Genomic DNA, 25,418 nt, shown 5'->3' on the forward strand with positions numbered 1-25,418 from the left:
TTTTTTTTTAATGTTTTATTTATTTCTAGGAGAGAGAGAGACAGCGTGAGCAGGGGAGGGTCAGAGAGAGAGGGAGTCACAGACTGAAACAGGCTCCAGGCTCTGAGCTGGCAGTCAGCACAGAGCCCAACGCGGGGCTCGAACCCACGAACCGCGAGATCATGACCTAAGCGAAAGTCGGACGCTTAACCGACTAAGCCACCCAGGTGCCCCAGCATCCCTTCTTACTAAAGACCCTGGAGAAAGTCGGGATAGAAGGGACTTATTTAAACATCATAAAAGCCATCTATAAGAAGCCCTCAGCTAACAATATCCTCAACAGGGAAAAACTGAGAGCTTTCCCCCTGAGATCAGGAACAAGACAGGAATGTCCACTCTCACCACTGTTGTTTAACATAGTTCTGGCATCCTAGCATCGCCATTCAGACAACAAAACGAAATAAAAAGCATCAGATTAGCAAAGAAGATATCAAACTCTCACTTTTTGCAGATGACATGATACTCTACTTAGAAAACCCGACAGACTCCACCAGAAGCTTACTAGAGATGATCCAAGAATTCAGCAAAGTTGCAGGGTACAAAATCAACGTACGGAAATCGGTTGCATTTTTATACACCAACAATGAAGCAACAGAAAGAGAAATCAAGAAATTGATCCCATATACAATTGCACAAAAAACCATAAAATACCTAGGAATAAACCTAACCACAGATATAAGAGATCTCTATGATGAAAACTATAGAAAACTTATGAAGGAAATTGATAAAGACACAAAGAAATGGAAAAACATTCCATGCACATGGATCAGAAGAATAAATAGAGTTAAAATGTCATTACTACCCAAAGCAGTCTACACATTGAATACAATCCCAATCAAAATTGCACCAGCATACTTCTCAAAACTAGAACAAACTATCCTAAAATTTGTATGGAACCACAAAAGACACCAGATAGCCAAAGCCATATTGAAGAAGAAAACCAAAATGGGAGGCATCACCATCCCAGACGTTAGCCTCTACGACAAAGCTGTCATCATCAAGACAGTATGGTATTGGCACAAAAACAGACACATAGACCAATGGAATAGAATAGAGAACTCAGAATTGGACCCAAAAGTGTACAGCCAACTAATCTTTGACAAAGTGTGAAAGAGTATCCAATGGAAAAAAGACAGCCTCTTTATCAGATGGTGCTGGGAGAACTGGACAGCAACATGCAGAAGAATGAAACTAGATCATTTTCTCACAGCATATACAAAAATAAACTCAAAATGGATGAAGGGCTTAAAGATATTTTTGGCAGAAAAGTCGTTAGGGTGGCAAGTACTGCAGTTTAGATATTTTTATATTATGCTGGGATGAGTTGGGGTGCCTAGTGGCTCAGTCAGTTAAGCATCGACTTTGGTTCAGGTTATGATCTTGTAGTCTGTGGGTTTGATCCCTACATCAGGCTCTGTGCTGACAGTTAAGAGCCTGTAGACTGCTTTGGATTCTGTGTCTACCTCTCTCTGACTTTCCCCTGCTCATGCTCTGTCTCTCGCTGTCTCTCTCAAAAATGAGTAAACATTGAAAAAAAAGAAACCGAAAAAATAAGTCACCTACCTATATATAAATAAAAAATGTTTTAAAAAAAAAAAAAGAAGTATAGGGGCACCTGGTGGCCTAGTCGGTTAAGTATCTAACTCTTGATTTCAGCTCAGATTATGATCTCACGGTTCGTGAGATAGAGCCCTGCCTGAGGCTCCATTCAGACAGCTCAGAGCCTGCTTTGGATACTCTCTCTCCCTCTTTCTCTCCCCCTTTCCTGCTTATTCACTCTTTGTCTATCTCAAAAAAAAATTAAGTAAGAAAAAAAAGTCATAGGGTAGTTCTATTTTTAATTTTTTGAGGAACTTCATACTGTTTTCCAGAGTGGCCACACCAGTTTGCATTTCTGCCAGCAGTGCAAGAGGGTTCCCCTCCATATCCTTGTCAACATTTGTTGTTTCCTGAGTTGTTAATTTTAGCCATTCCGACAGGTGTGAAGTGGTACCTCATTGTGGTTTTGATTTGTATTTCCCTGATGAGTGATGTTGAGTATCATTTAATGTGTCTGTTAGCCATCCGGATATCTTCTTTGGAAAAGTATCTGTTCATGTCCTCTGCTCATTTCTTCACTGGATTGTTTGGTTTTTGGGTGTTGAGTTTGCTAAGTTCTTTATAGATTTTGGATACTTAACCCTTTATCCTATATGTCATTTTATCTTGATGAGGTCCCAATAGTTCATTTTTGCTTTTATTTCCCTTGCCTCTGGAGACATGTCTAGTAGGAAGGTGCTGTGGCCAAGATCAAAGAGGTTGTTGCCTGTTTTCTCCTTAAGGATTTTGATGGTTTCCTTTCTTCCATTTGGGTCTTTCATCTTTTTTGAATTCATTTTTGTGTAAGGTGTAAGAAAGTGGTCCAGTTTCATTCTTCATGTCACTATGCAGTTTTCCCAACATCATTTGCTGAAGAGAATTTTTTCCATTTGATGTTCAGTCCTACTTTGTCGAAGATTAGTTGAACATACATTTGTGGTTACATTTGTGGGTTTTCTATTTTGTTCCATTGATTTATGTGTTGATGTTTTTGTTTCGTTGATTTATGAATTTATATTTTTGTGCCAGTACCATACTGTCTTGATAATTACAGCTTGAAGTCTAGAATTGTGATGCAACATTTCTTTGGCTATTCAGGATCTTTTGTGGTTCCGTACAAATTTTAGGATTGTTTGTTCTAGCTCTGTGAGGAATGCTAGTGTTATTTTGATAGGGATTGCATTGAATGTGTAGATTGCTTTGGGTAGTATCAACATTTTAACAATATGTGTTCTTCCAGTCCATGAGCATGGAATGTTTTTCTATTTCTTTGTGTCATCTTCAGTTTCTTTCATAAGTTTTCTAAGTTTTCAGCATGCAAATCTTTTACCTCTTTGGTTAGGTTTATTCCTAGGTATCTTATGATTTTTGGTGCAATTGTAAATGGAATTGATTCCTTGATTTCTCTTTCTGCTGCTTCATTATTGGTGTATAGAAATGCAACCAATTTGATTGTTGATTTTATATGCTGTGACTTTGCTGAATTCATGCATTAGTTCTAGCAGCTTTTGGTGGAGTCTTTTGGATTTTCTACGTAGTGTCATTTGTGGAGAGTAAAGTTTGACTTCTTCTTTGCCAATTTGTATGGTCTTTTCTTTTTGTTGTCTGATTGCTGAGGCTAGGACTTCCAGTAGTATGTTGAACAATAGTGGTGAGAATGGACATTCATGTTATGTTCTTGACCTTAGGAGGGAAGCTCTCAGTTTTTCCCCATTGAGGAGGATACTAGCTGTGGGCCTTTCATATATGGCTTTTATGAAGTTGAGAAATGTTCCTCCTATCCCTGTTTTCTTGAGAGTTTTTATCAAGAAAGATTGCTGTATTTTGTCAAATGCTTTTTCTGCATCCATTGACAGGATTATACAGTTCTTTTTTCTTTTTTATCTTACAATTTTATTTCTCAGTGATACATCAGTAAAGCTGAAAAATACATTCTCAGAGCATGGAATTGACTTTATTTAATATATTCAATAATCAATGATTTTGAAGGGTGCTAGTTTTGTTTGTATTAGCCTGCAACCTTTTAAACAAACTAGTTATCTTACTAATATTTCTTATTTATTTGTTTATTATTTTAAATAGTTTATTGTCAAGTTGGTTTCCATATAACACCCAGTGCTCATCCCCACAAGTGCCCTCCTCCTTGCCCATCACCTCCCTCCCCCTCCCCCCACCCCAACTGCCTTTAGTTTGTTCTCGGCATTCAAGAGTCTCTCATGGTTTGCCTCCCTCCCTCTCCCCCACTATTTTTTCCCTTCTTCTCCCCCATGGTCCTACGTTAAGTTCCTCCTAATCCTCCTATACGTGCAAACGTATGGTATCTGTCCTTCTCTGCCTGACTTATTTCACTTAACATAATGAGAAAGAATGAAATCTGGCCATGTGTAGCAACATGGATGGAACTTGAGGGTGTTATGCTGAGGATTATACAGTTCTTAATCCTTTCTTTTATTAATGTGATGTATCATGTTGATTGATTTGCAGATACCAAACCAGCCCAGCAGCCCAGGAGGAAATCCCACTTGAACGTGGGGAATACTTCTTTTATTGTATTGTTGAATTTGCTTTGGTAGTGTCTTGTTGATAATTTTGGTATCCATGTTCACCAGGGAAATTGGTCTGTAATTCTCCTTTTTAGTGAGGTCTTTTGTCTGGTTTTTGAATCAAGGTAGTACTGGCTCCATAGAATGAGTTTGGAAATTTTCCTTCTGTTTCTATTTTTGGAAATAGCTTCAAAAGAATAGGTATTAACTCCCCTTTAAATGTCTGATAAAATTCCCTTGGGAAGCCATCCAGCTCTGGAACTCTTGGTTTTTAGGAGATTTTTGATTACTGATTCAATATCTTTACTGGTTATGGGTCTGTTCAAATTTTCTATTTCTTCCTCTTTCAGTTTAATAGGTTATATGTTTCTAGGGATTTATCACTTTCTTCCATATTGCCCTATTTGGTGGCATATAAATGCTCATAATATTCTCTTATTGTTTATATTTCTATGGTGTTGGTTGTGATCTCTCCTCTTTCATTCATTATTTTATTTATTTCAGTACTTTCCTTTTTCTTTTTTATAAATCTGGCTGGGTTCATCCATTTTGTTAATTATTTGAAAGAACCAGCTCCTGGGGCACCTGGGTGCCTCAGTTGGTTAATTGTCTGACTTTGGCTCAAGTTATGACCTCACAGTTTGTGAGTTCGAGCCCCATGTCGGGCTCTGTGCTGACAGTTCAGAACCTGGAGCCTGTTTCAGATTCTGTGTCTCCCTCTCTCTCTGCCCCTCCCCTGCTCACACTTTATCTCTCAAAACTAAATAAAAATTTAAAAATTAAAAAAAAAACCCAAAAATCCCCACAAAGAAACTGCTCCTAGTTTTGCTGATCTGTTCCACTGATACTTTTATATCATTGATTTCTGTTCTAATCTTTATTATTTCCCTTCTTCTGCTGTTTTGGAGCTTTATTTGCTGTTCTTTTTTTCCACCTCCTTTAGTTGTAAAGTTAGGAAGTGTATTTGAGACCTTTCTTCCTTCTTTAGGAAGGCCTGGATTGCTAAATACTTCCCTCTTTGCTGCATCCCAAAGATTTTGGACTGTCATCTTTTCATTAATCAGTGGCTTACATGTATGTTTTAATTTCCTCTTTAATATCTGGGTTAACTCATCCATTCTTTAGTAGGATACTTTGTGATCTCCTAGTATTTATGATCTTTCCAGATTTTTTCTTGTGGTTGATTTCAAGTTTCATAAACTTGTGGTCTGAAAATACGCATTGAATGATATTGATCTTTTCGTACTTGTTGAGGGATGATTTGTGAGCCAATGTGTGATCTATTCTGTAGAACGTTCCATGTGCACTCAAGAAGAATGTGTATTCCACTGCTTTAGGATGAAATGTTCTGAATGTATCTTTTAGGTCCATCCAGTCCAGTGTGTCACTTAAAACCATTGTTTCCTTGTTGATTTTCTGCTTAGGCTATCTGTCCATTGCTGTAAGTGGGGTAGTAAAGTCCCCTACTATTATTATGATATTATTATCAATGAGTTTCTTTATGTTTGTGATTAATTGATTTATATATCTGGTTCTTCCAAGTTGGGAGCATGAATATTTACAATTGTTAGAACTTCTTGATGAATAGACCCCTTAATTTTGATATAATGCCTTTCTTCATCTCTTGTTACAATTTTTGTTTTAAAATCTAGTTTGTCTGATATAAGTATGGCTATTCTGGCTTTCTTTTGACGTCCATTAGCATGACAGATGGTTCTCCATCACCTTACTTCAATCTGCAGGTGTTTTAGGTCTAAAATGAATCTCTTATAAGCATCATATAGATAGATTTTGTTTTTTTAATCCATTCTAATACCCTTTGTCTTTTGATTGGAGAATTTACTCCATTTACATTTAGAGTGATTATTGAAAGATATGAGTTGAGTGCCATTGTGTTGCCTGTAGAGTTGGTGTTTCTGGTGATGTTCTTGTGTCTTTTCATCTATTGCTTTTGGTCTGTTTTCTTTGTTCTCCACTCAGAGTTCCTCTTAAAATTTCTTGCAGGGATGGTTTGGTGGTCATGAGCTCCTTTAGTTTTTGTTTGTCAGGGAAACTATTTATCTCTCCTTCTATTCTGAATGACAGCCTTGCTGGATAAAGAATTCTTGGCTGCATATTTTTCCCATTCAGCACATTGAATATACCCTGCCAAGTTTCTGAGAACGATCTACTGCGAATCTTACCTGTCTTCCCTTGTAGGTTAAGTACTTTTTTCCCCTCACTGCTTTCGTGATTCTTTGTCTGGGTATTTTGTGAATTTGACTATGATATGCCTTGGTGATGGTTGGTTTTTTGTTGAATCTAATGAGAGCTCTCTGTGCTTCTTTGATTTTGATGTCCGTGTTTTCCCCAGATATGGAAAGTTTTCAGCTATAATTTGCTCACATAAACCTTTTCCCCTTTTTCTCTCTCTTCATCTTCTGGGACTCCTATGAAACAACTGTCGTCACAGAGTTCTCTAAGTCTTGTATGTATCATGATCTTTTGCCTTCGCTTCCTTCTTTTTTCTGCTTCATTATTTTCCATAATTTTATCTTCTGTATCACTAATTCACTGCTCTGCCTTGCCCACCCTTGCCATCATGACAGCCATTTCAGATTGCATCTTGGTTATAGCACTTTTAATTTTGGCCTGACTAAATTTTTATTCTTTTATCAGGAATTCTCTGGTGTCTTCTGTGCTTTTTTCAACCCCAGCTAGTATTCTTAAAATTGTGTTTTTAAATTCTAGTTTAGACATCTTCCTTATACCTGTATAGATTAAATCCCTGGCCGTCGTTTCTTCCTGTTCTTTTTTTAAGGGTGAATTCCTCCAAATTTGTCATTTTGCAGGAAGAAAAAGAATTAAATTAAAATTAAAGTTAAAAAAATTTTTTTAAACCCCATAAAAACAATAAAATAAAGGAAGCTAGAGCCTATCTGTTTTTATTTGTTTGGCTTGTTAAGAGAAGCTTGATAGAAAAGAGAAAAAGGAAAAAAATGTTTAAAATTTTTTAATTGAAAAAAGGTTTTAATAATAAAATAGAATAAAATAAAATAGAATTTAAAAATAACAAATTTAAAAACATTTACTCTTTGTGTACCCAAGAAAGAGAAAGAAAAGGAAGAAATATAAAACAATATAAGTAAAAACAGAAGCAAAGAAAACAAACAAGCAAACAGAATGAAATCCAAATGATGTTACATCCAGTTTCCCCTAGAACTGAAACTTAGGAGCACACTTTAGTCCATAGACAAAGCAGGTGGAAGGGATTTGTGCTGGTCTTCTGGGGGATGTGCGTGGAGGGCACAGGTATGTGGAACTTGGTGTAATGGCTCTGTTCTTCACTTGGTGGTGCTGCTTAGCTCACTGAGGTCCACCCATGAGATGAAAATGGATTCACCCAGCTCTCTAGTCCCTGGCTTGGGAGTTTTGTACCCTCACAGACACACTATCAAGCACCCCTTCTTTTTCTCAGGCTTCTGCCCTCTTCCCACTTTTACCCTGTCTGTGTCCAAGCTGTCTGCCTGCCAGGTGTTATTTCCCTCTAGAATTTTATCTCAGATGGGGCTGAGTTAATGGGTTTCAAATGATGGGTTTCAAAACCTCACACTTCACAGACCTCCATGGCTTTGAACCCACACTAATTCTCTGGAGGAGGGTCTTGCTGGCAATGGCCAGTCCTGGCTTGTCTCTGGAAATGTTGTGCAGCAGCAGAGGCGCAGAGTTTATGGCAAATCAGAACACAGCTGGCGCCAAGGTTTGCTGCACTCTGGAGTCTTTGTTCCAATATCAGGAAATGTGGCAGCTCTCCATGGTCTGCTAGGACTTTTGCCTGTGGAGTGGCAATATGGCCTTGACCAAATGCACTCCACGCTGGGGAACTGCTTCTCCCTGTATGGCACACGGACCCCTCAGACCACCCTGGCTGCTCCTCAGTATTTGCTCTACTTCTTCACCAGAGTACCATGAGGCACTGAACTGTGCACCTTTATATTCTTTGCTCCACCGTTTATAGAATTCTGGCAGTATTAAAACCCTCGCCTTTCTTAATGTCAATGGTTTTGGGGAACAGATTTCTTGTCCAGTCCCTTGTGAGTGTTTTCACTCTTTATCTTTCTCTCCAGCTTCTTTGGGGGTAGTACTTTTCTTGGGTGATCCAATGTGTTGCACTCTCTCCCTTTCTCTTTCTCTCTCTGTCCTCTCCACAAAAAAAAAAAAAAAAAAAAAAAAAAAANAAAAAAAAAAAGCCTCCCTACCATCCATGGCTCCATGGCTTTTCTCTCCCTCAATTCACTTCTTTATATCATATATCTGTCAAGTTCTCTAGCTCATATTATGCAGATTGTTGCGTTAATCCTCTGATCGATTTCCTAGGTGTTCAAAATGGTTTGTTGCTGATCTGGCTGTGTTTCAGGGGTGAGATAAGCTCAGGGTCCCCATACTACTCTGCCATCTTAACCCTCCTTGCCCTTCTTAAACATTTTCATGCATTTATATTAGCCTTGACAGAAACTAAGGATGATTATGCAGGAAAGCTAAACCTTACACCAACCTAATTGTACTGTTATTTTAATCTACTGAGGAGTAGGAGTCTCAGTAGGAAAGCATCGTTCAGCCAAAGTGGGACATTCAGCTATTCCATGGTGTCAAGTGATCCTAGGTAAATATTGTACTCTGGCCAGTCACTCAAGATTGCTCACCTTGAATGGTGTATGTTTTCTGCCAGCAAACCAAAGAGTCAGAGCACTCTGGTGGAGCAGTCTCTAGCGCTAGGAGCTCTAGTCAGTAGAGTTCATTAGGTTGGCCTGGAAAAAGAGATTAGCATCACATTGATTGTACTAATAGCTTTATTTTCTGATTATGTGACCCATTTCATTCTCCGGGCAGAGTTAGCATTCCTGGCTTCATATAATTAGAAACAACTGATTTTGTAGTTGAAGAAAATATTGTACAGTTTTTCCAATTATCTGCATAACAAACTACCCCAAGTCTTAGTGGCTTAAAACAACTATTTATTATATTTCATTCTTCTCTGGGTAGAGTGATCTCAGTTGGATAGTTTTCAAATAGGGTTTCTCAGGTTGCAGTCAGATTTTGGTAGGAGCTGTAGTCCCCTGAAGGTTCTCCTGGGCTAGGCATAGCAGTTAAGTTGGCTTGCTCACACAGCTGGGACTGCTAACTGGAGTGTTTCCTTGTGGCATCTCCATGCAGCTTGGGCTTTTCACAGCATGACAGCTGGATTGTAAAAGGGAACCTTCCAGAAGGAGCGTATATTTCAAGAGGCAGAAAGCTGAAGGTGCCAGACAAGTTAAGGGTCACTTCTAGAACTAGCTGTAGCTCCCTGCTATTGTGTTCAATTTGTCAGAGTAGTCTCAGGGCCTTCCTAGATTCAAAGTGTGAAGAAACAGACTACATCTCATACTGGAGGAGTGTGAAGGTCACATTTTTGCAGAATCGTATTTGGGATGGGAGGTATTATAGTCATCTTTGGACAGTACGTCTGTTAGAAACTCTTAAGAAAATAAATGACTGTTTAATGCCTTAAAAGGAGTGTATTAGTATATTTTTACATTGATATTGTATGTATATGTATGCATGTATGTATTATATAAACACTGTGTGTATATGTGTGTGCATAAATATACATGCATATACATACATATACTCATACATACATGATATTTCAGTATCAGTATGCATTATTACCCTTGGCTTAAAGCACATACACAACCACACTTTTAATTAGTGTTCACAAATCCCAAAATCATCTGACATTTGAATTACCTGTCTCCTGTGGAAATTGTGTTACCACTGTCTGTGAAACTGTTTTACAACTTCTTCTCTATTGTCAAATCTCTAACTCCCTCCCACCCTACTCACTCTCAGCTGATGACCGTATTTCTTATTTCCTTGAGAATAAAGCACCTGGAGGAAAAATATGGTTTTCCTGTCACCAAATCCCCCAGATGCCTGTGTCATTATCCGTCTTCTATGCTTTTCCTCTGTGACAATATATGGAATATCTAGCCTAAGCAGAGCTTCCGTTTTTGACCTGGGATCCATCTCTTCTTGGCTGCTTAAAGACTTAACACCTGCATCATCAAATTTTTTCTCTTTACTAGATCACTCCCTTCAGCATACAAATAGCCTTAACTTTTGTCTCATTTAAAAAAAAAACCCTCCCAATTGCACAGCACTATTATATTACTTTATTTCTCTGCTTCCAGTTACTGAAAATTCTACAAGAATTGTCTGTGCTCTGTTCCCATTTTCTTCTCTCCCATTACTCTTGAATTTACTCTAACCATTTCATCAAAATTGCCCTTATACGAATCGTTGATGTTCACCACAAATCTAAATGCAGTGGCTAACTCTTAGTCTATATTTTATTTAACCTCTCCATGCATTTGAGAAAGTCTTCATTAAAACCCTGTATTCACTCCTGCTTTTCCTCTCATCTCACTTCTTTCTCCTTCTTAGTTTCCTGTGCTAGATACTCCTCAATTTCCTGACTTCTGAATACTGGAATTCAGTGTCAAACCTAGCATGTCAAAGTTGAACATTGTTTCCCTCTTCCAGACATGCTCCCTAGGCCAGGAAAAAGAGTTATCCTTGATTCTCTGGATAGACTGGAACTAGACTGGAACCCCTGCCTTCCTTTTTGCCTTCTCATGGTTTATTCTCAGAGTGCTGCTTTCAGCCTTAATCCTATCACATCACTCTTCTCCATATATTCAGTGCTTTCCATATTGCTTGGAATAAAAGCCAAACCCTTTAACATGGCTTAATCTGGTCCCTGTTACCTCTCTGACTGCATCATCACCACTCTCCCCCTTGTTCACTTTGCTGCAGGTGCACAGACCTCTCTGTTCTCCATGAACAAACCAAGGCCACTTCCACATCAAGTCATTTGTTCTTGCTGTTTTTTGTGCCTCTAAAACTTCCCCAGTTTTTTTTTCCAAATTTTTATTTAAATTTGAACTTCCCTAGTTTTCCCAAATGTTGTTACCTTATTTCATTCAGGTTTCTACTTAAAGTTCAGTTCCCAAAGAAGCCTTTCCTTGCCCATCATCAATACCTGATGCATTGCATTCTCCCCCTCCCTAGCCAACCCACCCTTGGCCACATACTATTCCTACTCTGCTTTAATTTTATTTTTAGAACTTATCACCACCATTATTTATTTGTCTCTGGTCTATCTCTGCTCTCTAGAATGAAACCATGAGAGTAGGGACTTTTGATCACAACATAGTGATAGCATTCATCAGATGCTCCATAAGCATTTGTAATCAAGTAATTGAATACATGCTTGTGTATGCATGCAATGGATTATTGGGTATGGTTTTGGGTAAATAATCTAATTTTATATTTTAAACTTAGGTGGCCCTATTTTATCCAAAAGAAATGAGTATGCTGGAAGCAAACAGCACATGGCCTTTATTGCTTACTTTAAGATACCAATTTTCTAAATGATAATTTTCTTAGGCCTTGTTATATGAGCTGACAAAGATTTTTGAGTTCATTCTGTCAGCATTGTGTACCATCAGGGTGCTTAACGTTTCTTCATATAAACATTGAGTGAAAACGGATCTCATGCTATTTGCAGTGATGTAGTTAGAGTACATGATTCCTAAGTCTTCTACTTAAAAATACTTTCTCTCTGAGGAGCGCCTGGGTGGCTCAGTTGGTTAACCGTCTGACTTCAGCTCAGGTCATGATCTTGTGGATCGTGAGTTTGAGCCCCACATTGGGCTCTGTGCTGACAGCTCAGAGCCTGGAGCCTGCTTCAGATGCTGGGCCTCCCTCTCTCTCTGCCCCTCCCCTGCTCACACTCTGTCTCTCTCTCTCAAAAATAAATAAACATAAAATAAATACTTTCTCTATGAGATGGGCCTTTAAAAGTCTAATGCTCCATTAGATGATTTTTAAGTAGCATGGGATCTTGAACATTTTAATCATAAGATCACTGCCATGAATATCAGCTGATTCTGCTGGTTTGCCATTTGCTTTATTAGTAATTTTATTTATAGTTAACTTTAAGCTTATTTTGGCAAGTATCTTTTTAGGAGAAATTCCAGATAGAGGCTTTACTAACCCTATAGTATGGGTTGATCTGACTTTTAAAAGTGCTTTTTGTTTTTTAACTTTTTAAAAAATCTTTATGTATTTTTGAGAGAGAGAGAGAGAGACAGAGTGCGAGCAGGGGAGAGACAGAGAGCGAGGGAGACACAGAATATGAAGCAAGCTCCAGGCTCCAAGCTGTCAGCACAGAGCCCAATATGGAAATCATGAAATGCAAGTTCATGACCTGGGTCGAAGTTGGACGCTTAACCAACTGAGCCACCCAGGTGCCCCTAAAAAGCATTCTTTATAGATACTTTCCAAGAGTTTTAATGATCATATAGAATCATGCTTCTCGATAACTGAAAGAGAAACCTAAAAATTTCCAAACGAAGATTGCATATGTGAGCAAATTAAGACTTTAGTTTTTAAATCTGTATTCTTAAGTAAATCTTTTTCTTCAAGCATCTACTGTCATGGCATTTACATTTTTTACCTGTAAGGTTAAAACCCCTATGATGTCCATAATTAAATTCATTAAGATGTTTCCATTTAACTCTTATAAAGCTGATACTTTTTATTAAACTGAAGAGTAGAAATCTTTAACACTAGGGATGCATATTGTTTACAAAAGCTAATTAAAACTAAATGAGGCCCAGAAACCTGGAGTGAATATTACTCCAGAGACTGTGGCTTTTTATTGGAACCTTAGTTCCTTCAAAGTAGGGCAAGTGATTCTCTCTTCTCCTCCCCAACTTGAGTATCCCTCCTAGAGAAACCAGAGATGTTACATACATAGTAACTACTGACAGGGAAATCAGCTGTAGACTCCTATGTAACTTTCTGTTATGATTAATTTTAGTAACTGATTTACTGGAAAATGAATTGTCCAGAATTGAGTAGAGATAAACAGTACTTTGCATGACCCAGATGAGTTATATTACTTGTTAGATGTCACTATATAGAGATTTTTAGACAGTAGGAACTAAGGACTTCATTTTAAGATTCTTAAATATGCTCCTCTTTACATTGCCTTTTTTAGAGATTCAGAGAAATGAACACTTTTCATAGTTTAACTATTTATCTTTCTTTTTTCATTGTCTTTCCCTATCCCTTTTTCATTTCACCCAACACCAAAAATGCCCTTTCAGAAACACAAAGTAGATCTTTTCTACAAGCTACGCCATGTGATGAATGAACTTATTGACCTCCGGAGGCAGCTACTGTCTGGTCACCTTACTCAGGATCAGGTGCGGGAGGTTAAGCGGCATATCACCGTGCGCCTGGACTGGGGTAATGAGTAAGTATGAATATCATTTGGGTATTTCAGTTACTTTATGTTAACTCAGTTCTTACAGAGTTTGAAGCTGATCAAAACTTCTCTTTAGTGATGAAAAGACATTATTATATTCGCCACTAAGGTTTGATCATTTTTAATATGAGTAGTTGTATCTTTTAGTTTAGCAAAGGATACTTACTGACTCTACACGCTGAAACTCTCTCAGTCTTTATTTTCACTTAGGGGAAATTAAATAATTGGACTACATTATCCTGTGAGGTCTCTTCTAGCTCAAATTCCTTGATTCCAGATCTCAGTAATCAAAGTATACTTTTGTGTCATTTTTAGTATCTTTGTTTATTCATGTGATTTCTGTGTCTTTTACATTTTATAGCCATGCAATTTATCTGAGTAAGCATATACTACAAATGGGAACTGTTTACATTTGTGCTTCAGATATTCTTAACTGTCATTCAAAAATAGTCCTGCATTTATGCAGTAGGTATGGTTATTTGTCATATGTAGCATTCTAAGACTTTGGCATGGGAAGCTAGAGTAGATAGTATTCAAATTTAATTTCTTCCTAGATGTAATTATTAATACAACTCCCAAGTGCTTTTGTTTCATTATCTTAAAATCAAGTCTATTGAACTTTAAAGTGACCAGGTGGTTTCCTGTTTTAGTACAAGTCTTTAGCTCCTCACCCTCTCAAGACATCATTGAAATGAAAGAAGATAAAAAGAATAGGAGGGGGCCTAGCAATAAATGGGATATATGAACTCATTTCTAGAAGGTGGAATGTAGATAAGAGTATTAGTGATGGAGGAAGCCCAGTATATGTGGAAGAAACTTTAGCTAATGAAAGAGCTGTTCTGTCCAGCAGTTTGCAGAATCATGGAGAAGTGTGCCCTGGTGCTTAATTAAAAAGGCTAGGAGGATTGCTTAAAAGTATATAAAAGGAATAACCCAGTGCCGTGAGTAGAAAGACTGGCAGCCAGGCATTTCCCCTTCAGATAAACAAATTCAAAGACAGATTGCCTGGGGGGAATTGGGCAGTAAGAGTGTGTTCTGGGACCTTATTGCAAAGCCCTCTATGTTATGTTATGTTATGTAAGGGTTTCAAACTGTAATGACCATTTCCTTCCACTTACCAGAAAGAAACCTTGTTAATCACCCACCATGTGCAAAGACTCCCCTGCACTTCTAGTGCTTTTTAAATTGGAATGGACAATTGAGCATCACCAGGCATTTAAAAAAAAAATCCTTCCATAGAGAAGAGAGAAAGACCAGGATAAACAAAATACTTTGCCCCATTAGAAGGAAATATCCTGGCCCCTGAGACAACTAGAGATTAGTAAAGAATTTTTTTAAAAAATCAGCATCCTCAGAGAGAGTCAAGATCAATTATGTAAAATAAAATACTCTGAAAAAGTAATAGAGGATCTGATTTCCCAAATAAAACATTCAAGAAGAGGACAGTAAGATAATTTTATGTTATTTCTGGGAAAATAAAACAAAAAAGATGGGAAATGGTTGAAGAAAGAAGAGCAGAGAAGGTTCAATCCAGGGCACCTAACATCAGATATTATAATTTCCAGAAAAAGAACACAGGCAATAAAATGGAAACCCTAAAGAAATGATAGAAGAGAATTTCCCAGAGCCAAAGAGCCAGGAATCTTAGATTGAAAGATCCCATAATATAATGAATGGGGGAAAACCCCAAAGCCCACAGCAAGGCACTGTAAGGTATTTCAATATTCCAGGAATGAAGAGAAGATCCTAAAAGGTTTTCAGGCAGGAAAATAAGTCTTCTTACAAAAGAATAAGAATCACACCAACCTCAAAAGTTTTTTTTTTTAGAGGTTAATTATTTTTTATTATTGAATTATATTGTAAAGTCTACATCTACAATTTAATCAGGAAGAAATGCTTTGCATTTACATCAAGGACACATTTATTCTAGTGGAATAAAACAGACACAGACAAAAGGCCAAGTACACATTAAAAAAAAACAAACTACATATTTTACCTGGTCCTACTTTTTACTATTTTGGACCATACTTTTCCTATTAAAAAATTGATATTACATACATATAAGTTTGATTATCTTCTGATATTTTTAATCGTTAAATGTAGTTTCTCACAATTTCTAATAATAAAGAAAAGATTGAAAACTACATGGGAAGCGAAGTTTAGAAACAATGAAAAAGTAGACTGCTATTACTCTACTGTAGAAAAGATGAGTAAAATGTGCCCCCTCTGTGGCTCATCTCCAAGAAACACTTACTCAAAGAGGCAAGCATTTCTGACCTATGAGTAAGTTTTACACTCCCCTGTGGGACCAGACCTACCAAATGTTTCTGACAATTATAAAGTAAGTGAAAAATGTCTACAAAATATTTAAAAGCTAAATATCAGAATACAGCTAATCAAATCAAAATTGTGTGGTGGTCTAAATATACATATTAAGCTTTCTGCTTTTTTAAAAGGATCTTTTTATCCCAGATGATATTTAAAATAACTTACATCTTTAGTGTGCTTTATGGTCAATGACTGTAAAGTTGAAATTCAAATGAATAAATTTCAATTTTTGTTTTACTTGATTCTACTAAAATTTCAATTACCTAGTACTTTACTTAACCAAGTTTTATATGAGGTAAGTTTTAGCTAAAAAGTAAATCAACCACAAAGATAAGTTAACCATTTCAAGAGTATACAAAAATCATAATGCCCACTTCGTATTCAGAATTTACGAATTTATGTCTTAACTACTTTGTATCTAAGAAAACTTTACTATGTAATTTAAAACTAAGTACTTTTCCCAGCTAAATCAAATTCTGTAGGAAAATATTGGGCAAAAAAAATCTGGCAAGTTTTGTTTTTGGTTAACAGAAGACAATGCAGTAATGAACCCAAATGGAACCTAAGAACAGTGTTTAAAGTTTCTAACTTCTAAACAGACACACGCTTATTTATCTAAAAAATATTTGGACAACCTCAAAAGTTTTATCAGTAATACTGGATTCTAGAATATAAGGAAAGTAGTATCTTCAAAATTCTGTTAGGAAATGGTTTGCCCACTGGAATTGTATTAACATCAAAACTATCTAATCAAGTGTAAGGGCCAGATAAGCCATTTTAAAGTATTCGTGGAAGTGGAAGTTACCTTTGATGGTCCCTTACTTAAGAAGGTACTTGACAAGTGAATGTGTTCTTGTAAAAGTGGAAGAGCAAATCATGAAAGAGGAAACACAAAATATAATAAAGTTGATCCAATCCAGAGTGGTGCTGTTCTTCCTTAGAAAAGAAAAAAAGTTCAACCCTAAATTGGCCATTTGTGACTTTTTTAAGTAACAGCATTCTATCCTGTTTGTTTCATTAAATTATACCCTCTATTGACTGTCAGTAGGGTTGCCTGGCACACACCACAGACTCCTTGTATGATATAATGTGGATTCAGGTGTATCATAGATGAGACAATATTCTCTAAGTCTAACTTTAGCAATAAAAATCTTAGCAAAATACTATATGTTACCTTACAGCATAGCTACTGATCCTATTTCCTCAGCCCCAAATAGTACTGTGTTATAAAATGGCATTATTATATTTATTTAATAAATCAATGATAGTAATAATTTCAAAAATAATATTACTATGTGCCAAGCAAATTGTAAACTGGAACCAGTGACACTAAGTTGTATATAAATCATTATGTTGCAGTTTAGCTCCGGTTATACATACCAGTAAACAAGGAAGAGAAATACTCAAGAAATATCAATGTCTCTTTGTAATAAACCATGGAGAACAGACCAATCAGATTTGGCAATCAAATCTGAAAACTTAAAGATGATAGCTTGGAAATGAGTTCAAATCATATTTGAAAAAGGCAAAGATGATTACAAATGCCTGTCAGTAAATTGCAGAGCTGTTCCACCTTCAGTAATAACTTTTACTCAGCAAAGTGTGTACGTGTATTGGGGTGTGTTTATATGTCTGTTTTAATAAACATGCAAATCAGCAACATAGTTCCATCCTCCTCCTTACTTCTTTCCTTACACGGCCCTCCTCGCCTATTCCTCCTCTCCCAGCTTTTCTGTATCTTCTTCCCTCTTTTCTCTACCCTGCTCTACTTCTTTCCTTTTCCTTTTCCTCTTCTTTCCACTTATCCCTTTACCCCCAGTAAAGAATATGAAAACTTGAATGAGACCTTTTACATTTATCATTATTAAAGAAAAAAGATACATTGCCCCAAATCAATAGGACTATTCTCACTGGTTCTCACTTGAACTAACCCTTTAAAATTTTTTCCTTCTTAATTTGAAAAAAAGTAATATAAGTAAGTGTAATATAAGTAATCTTAAACTTTTATGGCTTTTCCATAAGTCTTTACACAGACATCATAGCTCTGCCTTTTCAAAATCTTTCAGAATCTATTAGGAACAGCTATTGGGGTGCCTGGGTGGATCAATTGATTTGGCATCTCTTACTCTCAGCCTAGGTTATGATATCAAATGTTGTGTGTTCAAGCCCCATGTTGGGCTCTTCTCTGACAGAGCAGAGCCTGCTTGAAATTCTCTGTCTCCCTCTCTCTTTGTCCCTCTCCTATGCATGCTTTCTCCTTCTCAAAAATATAAATAAACATTAAGAAAAGAATATTAATTATTGAGTACATCTGCTTATATCAGATGGCAAGTACATCATTTAACTTATGCATTTTTAAAGTTTATTTCTATTTTGAGAGAGAGAGAGTGTGAGCAGCGGAGAGGCAGAGAGGGAGGGAGAGGGAGAATCCCAAGGAGGCTCTGGGCGATCAGCACACAGCCCGTTGAGGGACTCAATCTCACAAACCATGAGATCGTGACCTGAGCTGATATCAAGAGTTAGATGCTTAACATCTAAGGTGCCCCTTATATCTGCGTTGTTATAATGAAATGCTACTATGCTTTTCCAAGACAAGAGCTCTGTTTTGCCTGATGAGGGAACCGAGGCTCTAAAGTAGTTTTTCCAGTGTTGCATAGTGAGTGGTAGAGCTGGGTTGTGTACCCAGAACTGATCCCAAAACTCATATACTGTGGGCAGGACCTTACTATCTCTCCAGTTTTTTAAGAGATTGTTTTGCTTTTATTTTATTTTAAATGTTTATGTTTAGTTTTGAGAGAGAGCACGTGCACACGCTTGTGCGTACAAGGGGAGGGGCAGAAAGTGAGAGGGACAAAGGATCCAAAGCAGGCTCCATGCTGACAGCAGAGAGCTTCATGCGGGGCTCAAACCCATAAACCATGAGACCATGACCTGAGCTGAAGTTGGACACTCAACTGACTGAGCCACCCAAGCAAACCGCCCTCCCCATCTTTCTGATTTTTAAGTGTGAGTCTTAAAATCAGGCAAATTATTGCCAATATTACTAGTTTTTGGGTTATTTGATCTTTGTCCTTCTTCTTGATTTTGTCCTACTGTCATATTATGTCCCATAATATGTATCTGATTTAACACTGAATAGGAACTTCCAAGGATAGAAACAAAACTGGTGATATATACCCTTTTATTTAAAGTTTAAATTACATGCAGAGCTCTCTGCATCTACATAACCAATTTTTATTTTGTTTCCTGAGATTAAGAATATTATTTAGCACTAAAAATTATTATATTAAAATTCAGCATCCTTTCTTGATGAAACCCCTCAAGAAAGCAGGGATAGAAGGAACATACCTCAACATCATAAAAGCCATATATGAAAGGCCCACAGCTAATATCATCCTCAGTGGGGAAAAACTGAGAGCTTTCCCCCTAAGGTCAGGAACACAACAGGGATGTCCACTCTCACCACTGTTGTTCAATATACTACTGGAAGTCCTAGCCTCAGCAATCATCAAAAAGATAGAAAAAGAAAAAAGAAGATAGAAAAAGAGTACAGATTTACAAAGAAGTCAAACTTTCACTCTTTGCAGATGACATAATACTCTACATGGAAAACCCAAAAGATTCCATTGAAAAACTGCTAGAACTTATGTGTGTAGTCAGCAAAGTCACAGCATATAAAATCAACAATCAAATTGGTTGCATTTCTGTACACCAATAATGAAGCAGCAGAAAGAAATCAAGGAATCAATCCCATTTACAATTGCACCAAAACCCATGAAATATCTAGGAATAAACCCAACCAAAGAGGTAAAACATCTGTACTCTGAAAACTGTAGAAAGCTTATAAAAGGAATTGAAGAAGACACAAAGAAATAGAAAAACATTCCATGCTCATGGATTGGAAGAACTTAGACTTTAATGTTGATACTACCCAAAGGAATCTACAGATTCAGTGCAATCCCTATCAAAATAACACCAACATTCTTCACAGAGCTAGAACAAATAGTCCTAAAATTTGTATGGAGCCACAAAAGACCCCAAATATCCAAAGGAATGTTGAAAGTTAAAAGGAAAGCTGGAGGCATCATAATTCTGGACTTTAAGCTATATTACAAAGCTGTAGTCATCAAGATAGTATGGTAGTAGCATAAACACAGACACACAGATCAACAGACTAGAATAGAGAACCCAGAAATGGGCCTACAAATATCTGGTCAAGTAATCTTCAACAAAGCAGGAAAGAACATCCAATGGAAAAAAGTATCTTTAGCAAGTGGTGCTGGGAGAACTGGACAGCCACATGAAGAAAAAATGAAACTGGACCACTTTCTTATACCATACACAAAAATAAAGTCAAAATGGATGAAAGACCTAAATATGAGACAGGAACCATCCAAATCCTACAGGAGAACACAGGCAACTTCTTTGAACTAGGCTGCAGCAACTTCTTTACTTAACATGTCTCCAGAGGCTAGGGAAAGAGAAGCAAAAATGAATTATTGGGACCTCATCAAGATAAAAAGCTTCTGCACAGCAAAGGAAACAATCAACAAAACTAAAAGGCAGCCGAAAGAATGGGAGACATTATTTGCAAATCACATATTGGAAAAGGGTTAGTATCTAAATTCTATAAATAACTTCTCAAACCGGATGCCCAAAACCAAACAATCCAGTGAAAAAATGGGCAGAAGACATGAATAAACACTTTTCCAAAGAAGACATGCAGATGACTAACAGAAACATGAAAAGATGCTCTACATCACTCATCATCAGGGAATACAAATCAAAACCACAATGAGTTACCACCTCACACCTATCAGAATAGCTAAAATTAACAACTCGGGAAACAGATGTTGGCAAGGATGTGGGGAAAGGGCAACCCTTTTGCATTGTTGGTGGGAATGCAAATTGGTGTGGTCACTCTGAGAAACAGTATGGAGGTTCCTCAAAAAAATTAAAAATAGAGAGTAAGGGGGCAAGAAGGCAGAGAAGTGAGGAGCTCCGTACTTGCACTCGTGCTCATACATCACACAGAAGAGATCTGAAGCCATTGGAAACCTTACAAAACCTGAGAGATTTGGAGAAAAAGGACGCAGAATCCACTGAGAGAGCCTTCTAACGTGAGTGCGAACTGGGGAAGATAAAATCGGGCCGGGATCCGAGACTCCAGGGTGGGAGGCGATCCCCCTCTACCCTCTACGGGGAGTGAGAGCGGAAAATGAGAGAGTCCAAAACAGAAAAACCTCCGCTTGGGGGGGAAAAACCTCCGCTCGGGGCATAGAAAGACCGTACTTGCCAAATACCTGCACACCAGGTCCCCTCGCACCAACTGGTCNAAGGTAGAACCCCCCGCCTGAGGCATTAGATCACGCCACGCCCATCCCTGCCTAAGAGCTGACCTCCTCCCCCTTTTTTTTATTCCTTTTTTTCCCTTTCTTTTCTTTCTTTTTTTCTTCTTCTTTCTCTTTTCTCTCTTTTTTCCCCAGAACACTGACCTGATTAACTCTGGCCGCCAGCTTGCTNCATTTCCAATTTTGCCTCTTCCCGCCCTGCCTTCTCTCTCTTTCTCGATGCTCTTCAATCAGCGCTGCATACACACGGCTATTTAACTGTAGCTGGGAAATCCAGGTATATGCTTTAAACCGNTTTAAGATGTCGTTACCACCTAAAGCACTCTACACATTCAATGCAATTCCCATCAAAATTGCACCAGCATACTTCTCAAAACTAGAACAACCTATCCTAAAATTCGTATGGAACCACAAAGACCTCGAATAGCCAAAGTAATACCGAAAAATAAAACCAAAACGGGAGGTATCACCATCCCAGACTTTAGCCTCTACTACAAAGCTGTCGTCATCAAGACAGTATGGTATTGGCACAAAAACAGACACGTAGACCAATGGAACAGAATTGAGAACTCAGAAGTGGACCCAAAAGTATACAGCCAACTGATCTTTGACAAAGCAGGAAAGAATATCCAATGGAAAAAAGACAGCCTTTTTAACAGNCATAGAACTACTCTATGATCCAGCAATTGCACTACTATGTATTTATCTAAAGGATGCAGAAATGCTGATTCAGTGAGGTTCATGCACCCCTGTATTATAGCAGCACTGTCAACAATAGTCAAATTATGGAAAGAGCCCAAATGTCCTTCAGCTGATGATTGGATAAGAAAGATGAGGTGCGTGTGTGTGTATGTGTGTGTATGTTTGAGAAAGAGGGAGGGAGAGGGAGAGAGAGAGATGGAGTATGTACATAGCAATCAATAAGAATAAAATCTTGCCATTTGTAACAACATGGATGGAACTAGAGTGTATTATGCCGAGTGAAATAAGACAGGCAGAGAAAGACAAATACCATATGATTTCACTTCCATGTGGAATTTAAGGAACACAACACATGCACCTAGGGGAAGTGAAGGAAAAACAAGAGAGACTCTTAAAGACAGAGAACAAACTGAGGGTTGCTGGAGAGGAGGTGAATCTGGGGATGGACTAAATGGGTGATATGCATTAAGGATGGCATTTGTTGGGATGAGCACTGGGTGTTCTATATATCAGTGATGAATCATTGGGTTCCACTTCTGAAACCAATACTACACTGTATGATAACTAACTTGAATTTAAATAAATAAATTAAAAAAAAAGAATTATTTATTTGGCAAAAAAAGGAAGATCCCAGTGTTAAATTTATATACCTTATATTTGGCCTATTTACATATGTATATACTCATTCTATAAATAAAAATTACTCAAATTGTATCAGGTAACAATCAGCACTTATAATGTTGTGTTTTTATATTTTTAGAAACTGAAATATAGGAAGGGCATAAAACAAAGTTGTACTCAGATGAGCTAGCCATTGTCTCTGCATAAGCCTGTTCAAAGAATAAGTCAATTATATCCTCTCCAGTGGAATTTTAAAATTATTTGTATTATTAGGAGGAAGCTAATGGAGGAACATGAGGGAGAAGAAGGGGAAAAATAGTTTGGGAGAGGGAGGGAGGCAAGCCATGAGAGACTCTTAAATGCTGAGAACAAACTGAGGACTGATGGGGGTGAGGGAGAGGGGAAGGGGGGTAATGGCCATGGAGGAGGGCACTTGTTCAGATGAGCACTGGGTGTTATGTGTAAACCAACTTGACAATAAACTATTAAAAAAAAGAAAACAAAAATAAAACATAAAAAATAAACTTAGATAAAAATTAAAAATAAAATAAAATCTAGTAATGTAATTTTAATGTGTTCATATTTTCAGCACCTTCCATAAAGATGTTACTAAAAGTTTCTTCTCACTCTTTAATCTATCATTATATAGCATAGCTAGATTAAACTTGTGTTAATCCAGGATTGACACAGCTTAACTGATCTTTACCTTAGAAAAATATCTAAGGAATGCCTTATTCATAGAATAATTTATGAGATTTTTGTATTTCTTCTTCAGGTAGAAAGTACAGATTTGAATATAGTGTAAACACTTTATAAGCTGTTGAATTAGAATGATGTTTCTGTCAATCATAAGTGTCAAATGAAATAGTCAGTATCTTTTTATTCCAAAGTCTCAAGTTTTAAGACAAATCACCAATAAATATAGAATTTCTAGTTCTTCTATTGTCTTTATCTTCCTCTGTCATATCCTTTCTCCTCCCCCACTCTTTTGTACCTCCTCTCTCAGAGTTTTCATATATCCTAACCCACCCATATCCCGTACTTCCCACTTAGATCTTCCCTCACTAACGGAATTCCTTTTAGAGGAAGCAGCACAAGCAGAAGTTTGGGTTGTAGTATGCAGAAAATCGTGCCACCCCATCCCCCACTGCACCAAGTTTCCTCTGAGTAGATTTTTAGCTGGACTCAGAAGGTCTTATGTTTCAGTACTTTCCCTTTAAGGACATGGTGATATTTTCCAGCTTTAGGACATCTGGAATTATCAGAAGTTTCCAGTGAGTTCTCAGAGTTACTCTGATACATGGTGTTGTGCCCATCAATTAGTACCTTGCCATATCCAAGAAATCTGAGATAACAATGTTTAAAGTATGCATGTGTCAAAATCCTTTGGTGAAGTTATGTTCAAATGGCTAAATTTCTCTCTCTCTCTCTCTCTCTCTCTCTCTCTCTTTCTTTTTCTCTCTCTGCCTCTGTTTTGCTCATCATCATCCCCTGAACTTAGCACAAATACCTGTACTTGGCAGGCACTGTGTGAATGTATCTAAATAATACAATAGGTTTTTATGCCTGGTGGCCACTTATTCACCCATATGTATTTGTTTCCTTCTGGATTGATACACTGACACAAAATCATCCCTCAAATTATTATTACTGTATTGATTACACTTATTAGTACTTAATTATCATGGTTATAAGTAGAAAGATAACAGGTAGAAGTGGAAATACCATAGGCTCAGGTTAAGACAGACATAGGGTTTTTTTTGTTTTTTGTTTTTTGTTTTGTTTTTTTACAAGTAGTTTATTGTCAAGTTGGTTTCCATATAACACCCAGTGCTCATCCCCAAAGACCTAGGTTGAGACAGGCCTAACTCTGTTGCCTTAATAGTCCACCAAGTTAACCTCTCTGTACTTCACTTTCCTTAATTTTAAAATGGATCTAATACTATCTACTTCCCATAGTGCTTAAAGATGATATATATAAAATGTCTATCCCAAGTAAATGCAGTAAAGGGTAGTTATTATTAGTTATGTCTTATTATATTATTGTATAAATATAATTATGCTAGGCTTCCATTAGTGTAGTTATTATCTGTATGCTTTCTTTACTATAAGTATCAGAAAAAGCCAGTACATACAGGAAATTTTAATATCGCTAGTCTTTCTCAATCAGTTTTGGGAGAGAACTAAGTTCTGACACCTTAAAATATCCATTTTATATAATTAACTTAAAATTATTTTCTATGTTCTGTGATTTAGATGAGGAACCCCAGAAGAAAAAAGATAGAATACAAAATAGAATATAGAACATTCCAGGGGCACCTGGGTGGCTCAATCGGTTGAGCGTCCGACTTCGGCTCAGGTCATGATCTCACAGTTCGTGGGTTTGAGCCCACGCTGTGCTGTGTGCTGACGGCTAGTTCAGAGCCTGGAGCTATTTCAGATTCTGTGTTTCCCTCTCTCACTGACACCCCCCACCCCCACCCCTGCTCACGCTGCCTCTCTGTCTCAGAAATAAATAAAACATTTTTAAAAAAAAAGAACATTCCAACACACACACGTAATTCAGAGAATTTGATATAGAGATTCAAGGCCTTTAAAGAGGTACGCCTGAAAGAATGTAGGACCAGGAATATGTCTTATTCACTGCTCTGTCCCTAAGTTCAGCATGAGCCTAGCACAGAATAGGTGGTAATAAGTATTGAATTATTGGAATAAATGAGTGGTCAATGCCAGGTGGCAAGACAAGACTAAATTTTTTTGTGAAGACTGTGCCCCTAAAGACTTAGTAAGACCATTTTTGAAAACTCAGCTCTATACTGCATCTGTATATAGATATACATAGATGTATGCCTCCTGCTTATGTCCATCTGTTCAAGAGTCTCTTTTTCAGACATTGTATCT

At 37.3% G+C, this 25,418-nt stretch overlaps 1 protein-coding gene across 1 annotated transcript in view; it reads left to right on the forward strand.

The window, feature by feature from the left end:
* Positions 1-7,432: 7,432 nt before the first annotated feature.
* The window catches only part of DOCK3 (dedicator of cytokinesis 3), a 194,813-nt gene continuing 176,827 nt past the window's right edge, over positions 7,433-25,418 (forward strand). Inside the window, exons 1-3 of the mRNA XM_077763419.1 lie at positions 7,433-7,451; positions 7,936-8,102; positions 13,355-13,503. Coding sequence (XP_077619545.1) covers positions 7,433-7,451; positions 7,936-8,102; positions 13,355-13,503 — 335 coding nt within the window. The remainder of the gene's footprint in view (positions 7,452-7,935; positions 8,103-13,354; positions 13,504-25,418) is intronic.

Source organism: Crocuta crocuta, unplaced genomic scaffold, assembly GCF_008692635.1.
Source record: "Crocuta crocuta isolate KB4526 unplaced genomic scaffold, BGI_CrCroc_1.0 scaffold1079, whole genome shotgun sequence".
Classification (NCBI taxonomy): Eukaryota; Metazoa; Chordata; class Mammalia; order Carnivora; family Hyaenidae; genus Crocuta; species Crocuta crocuta.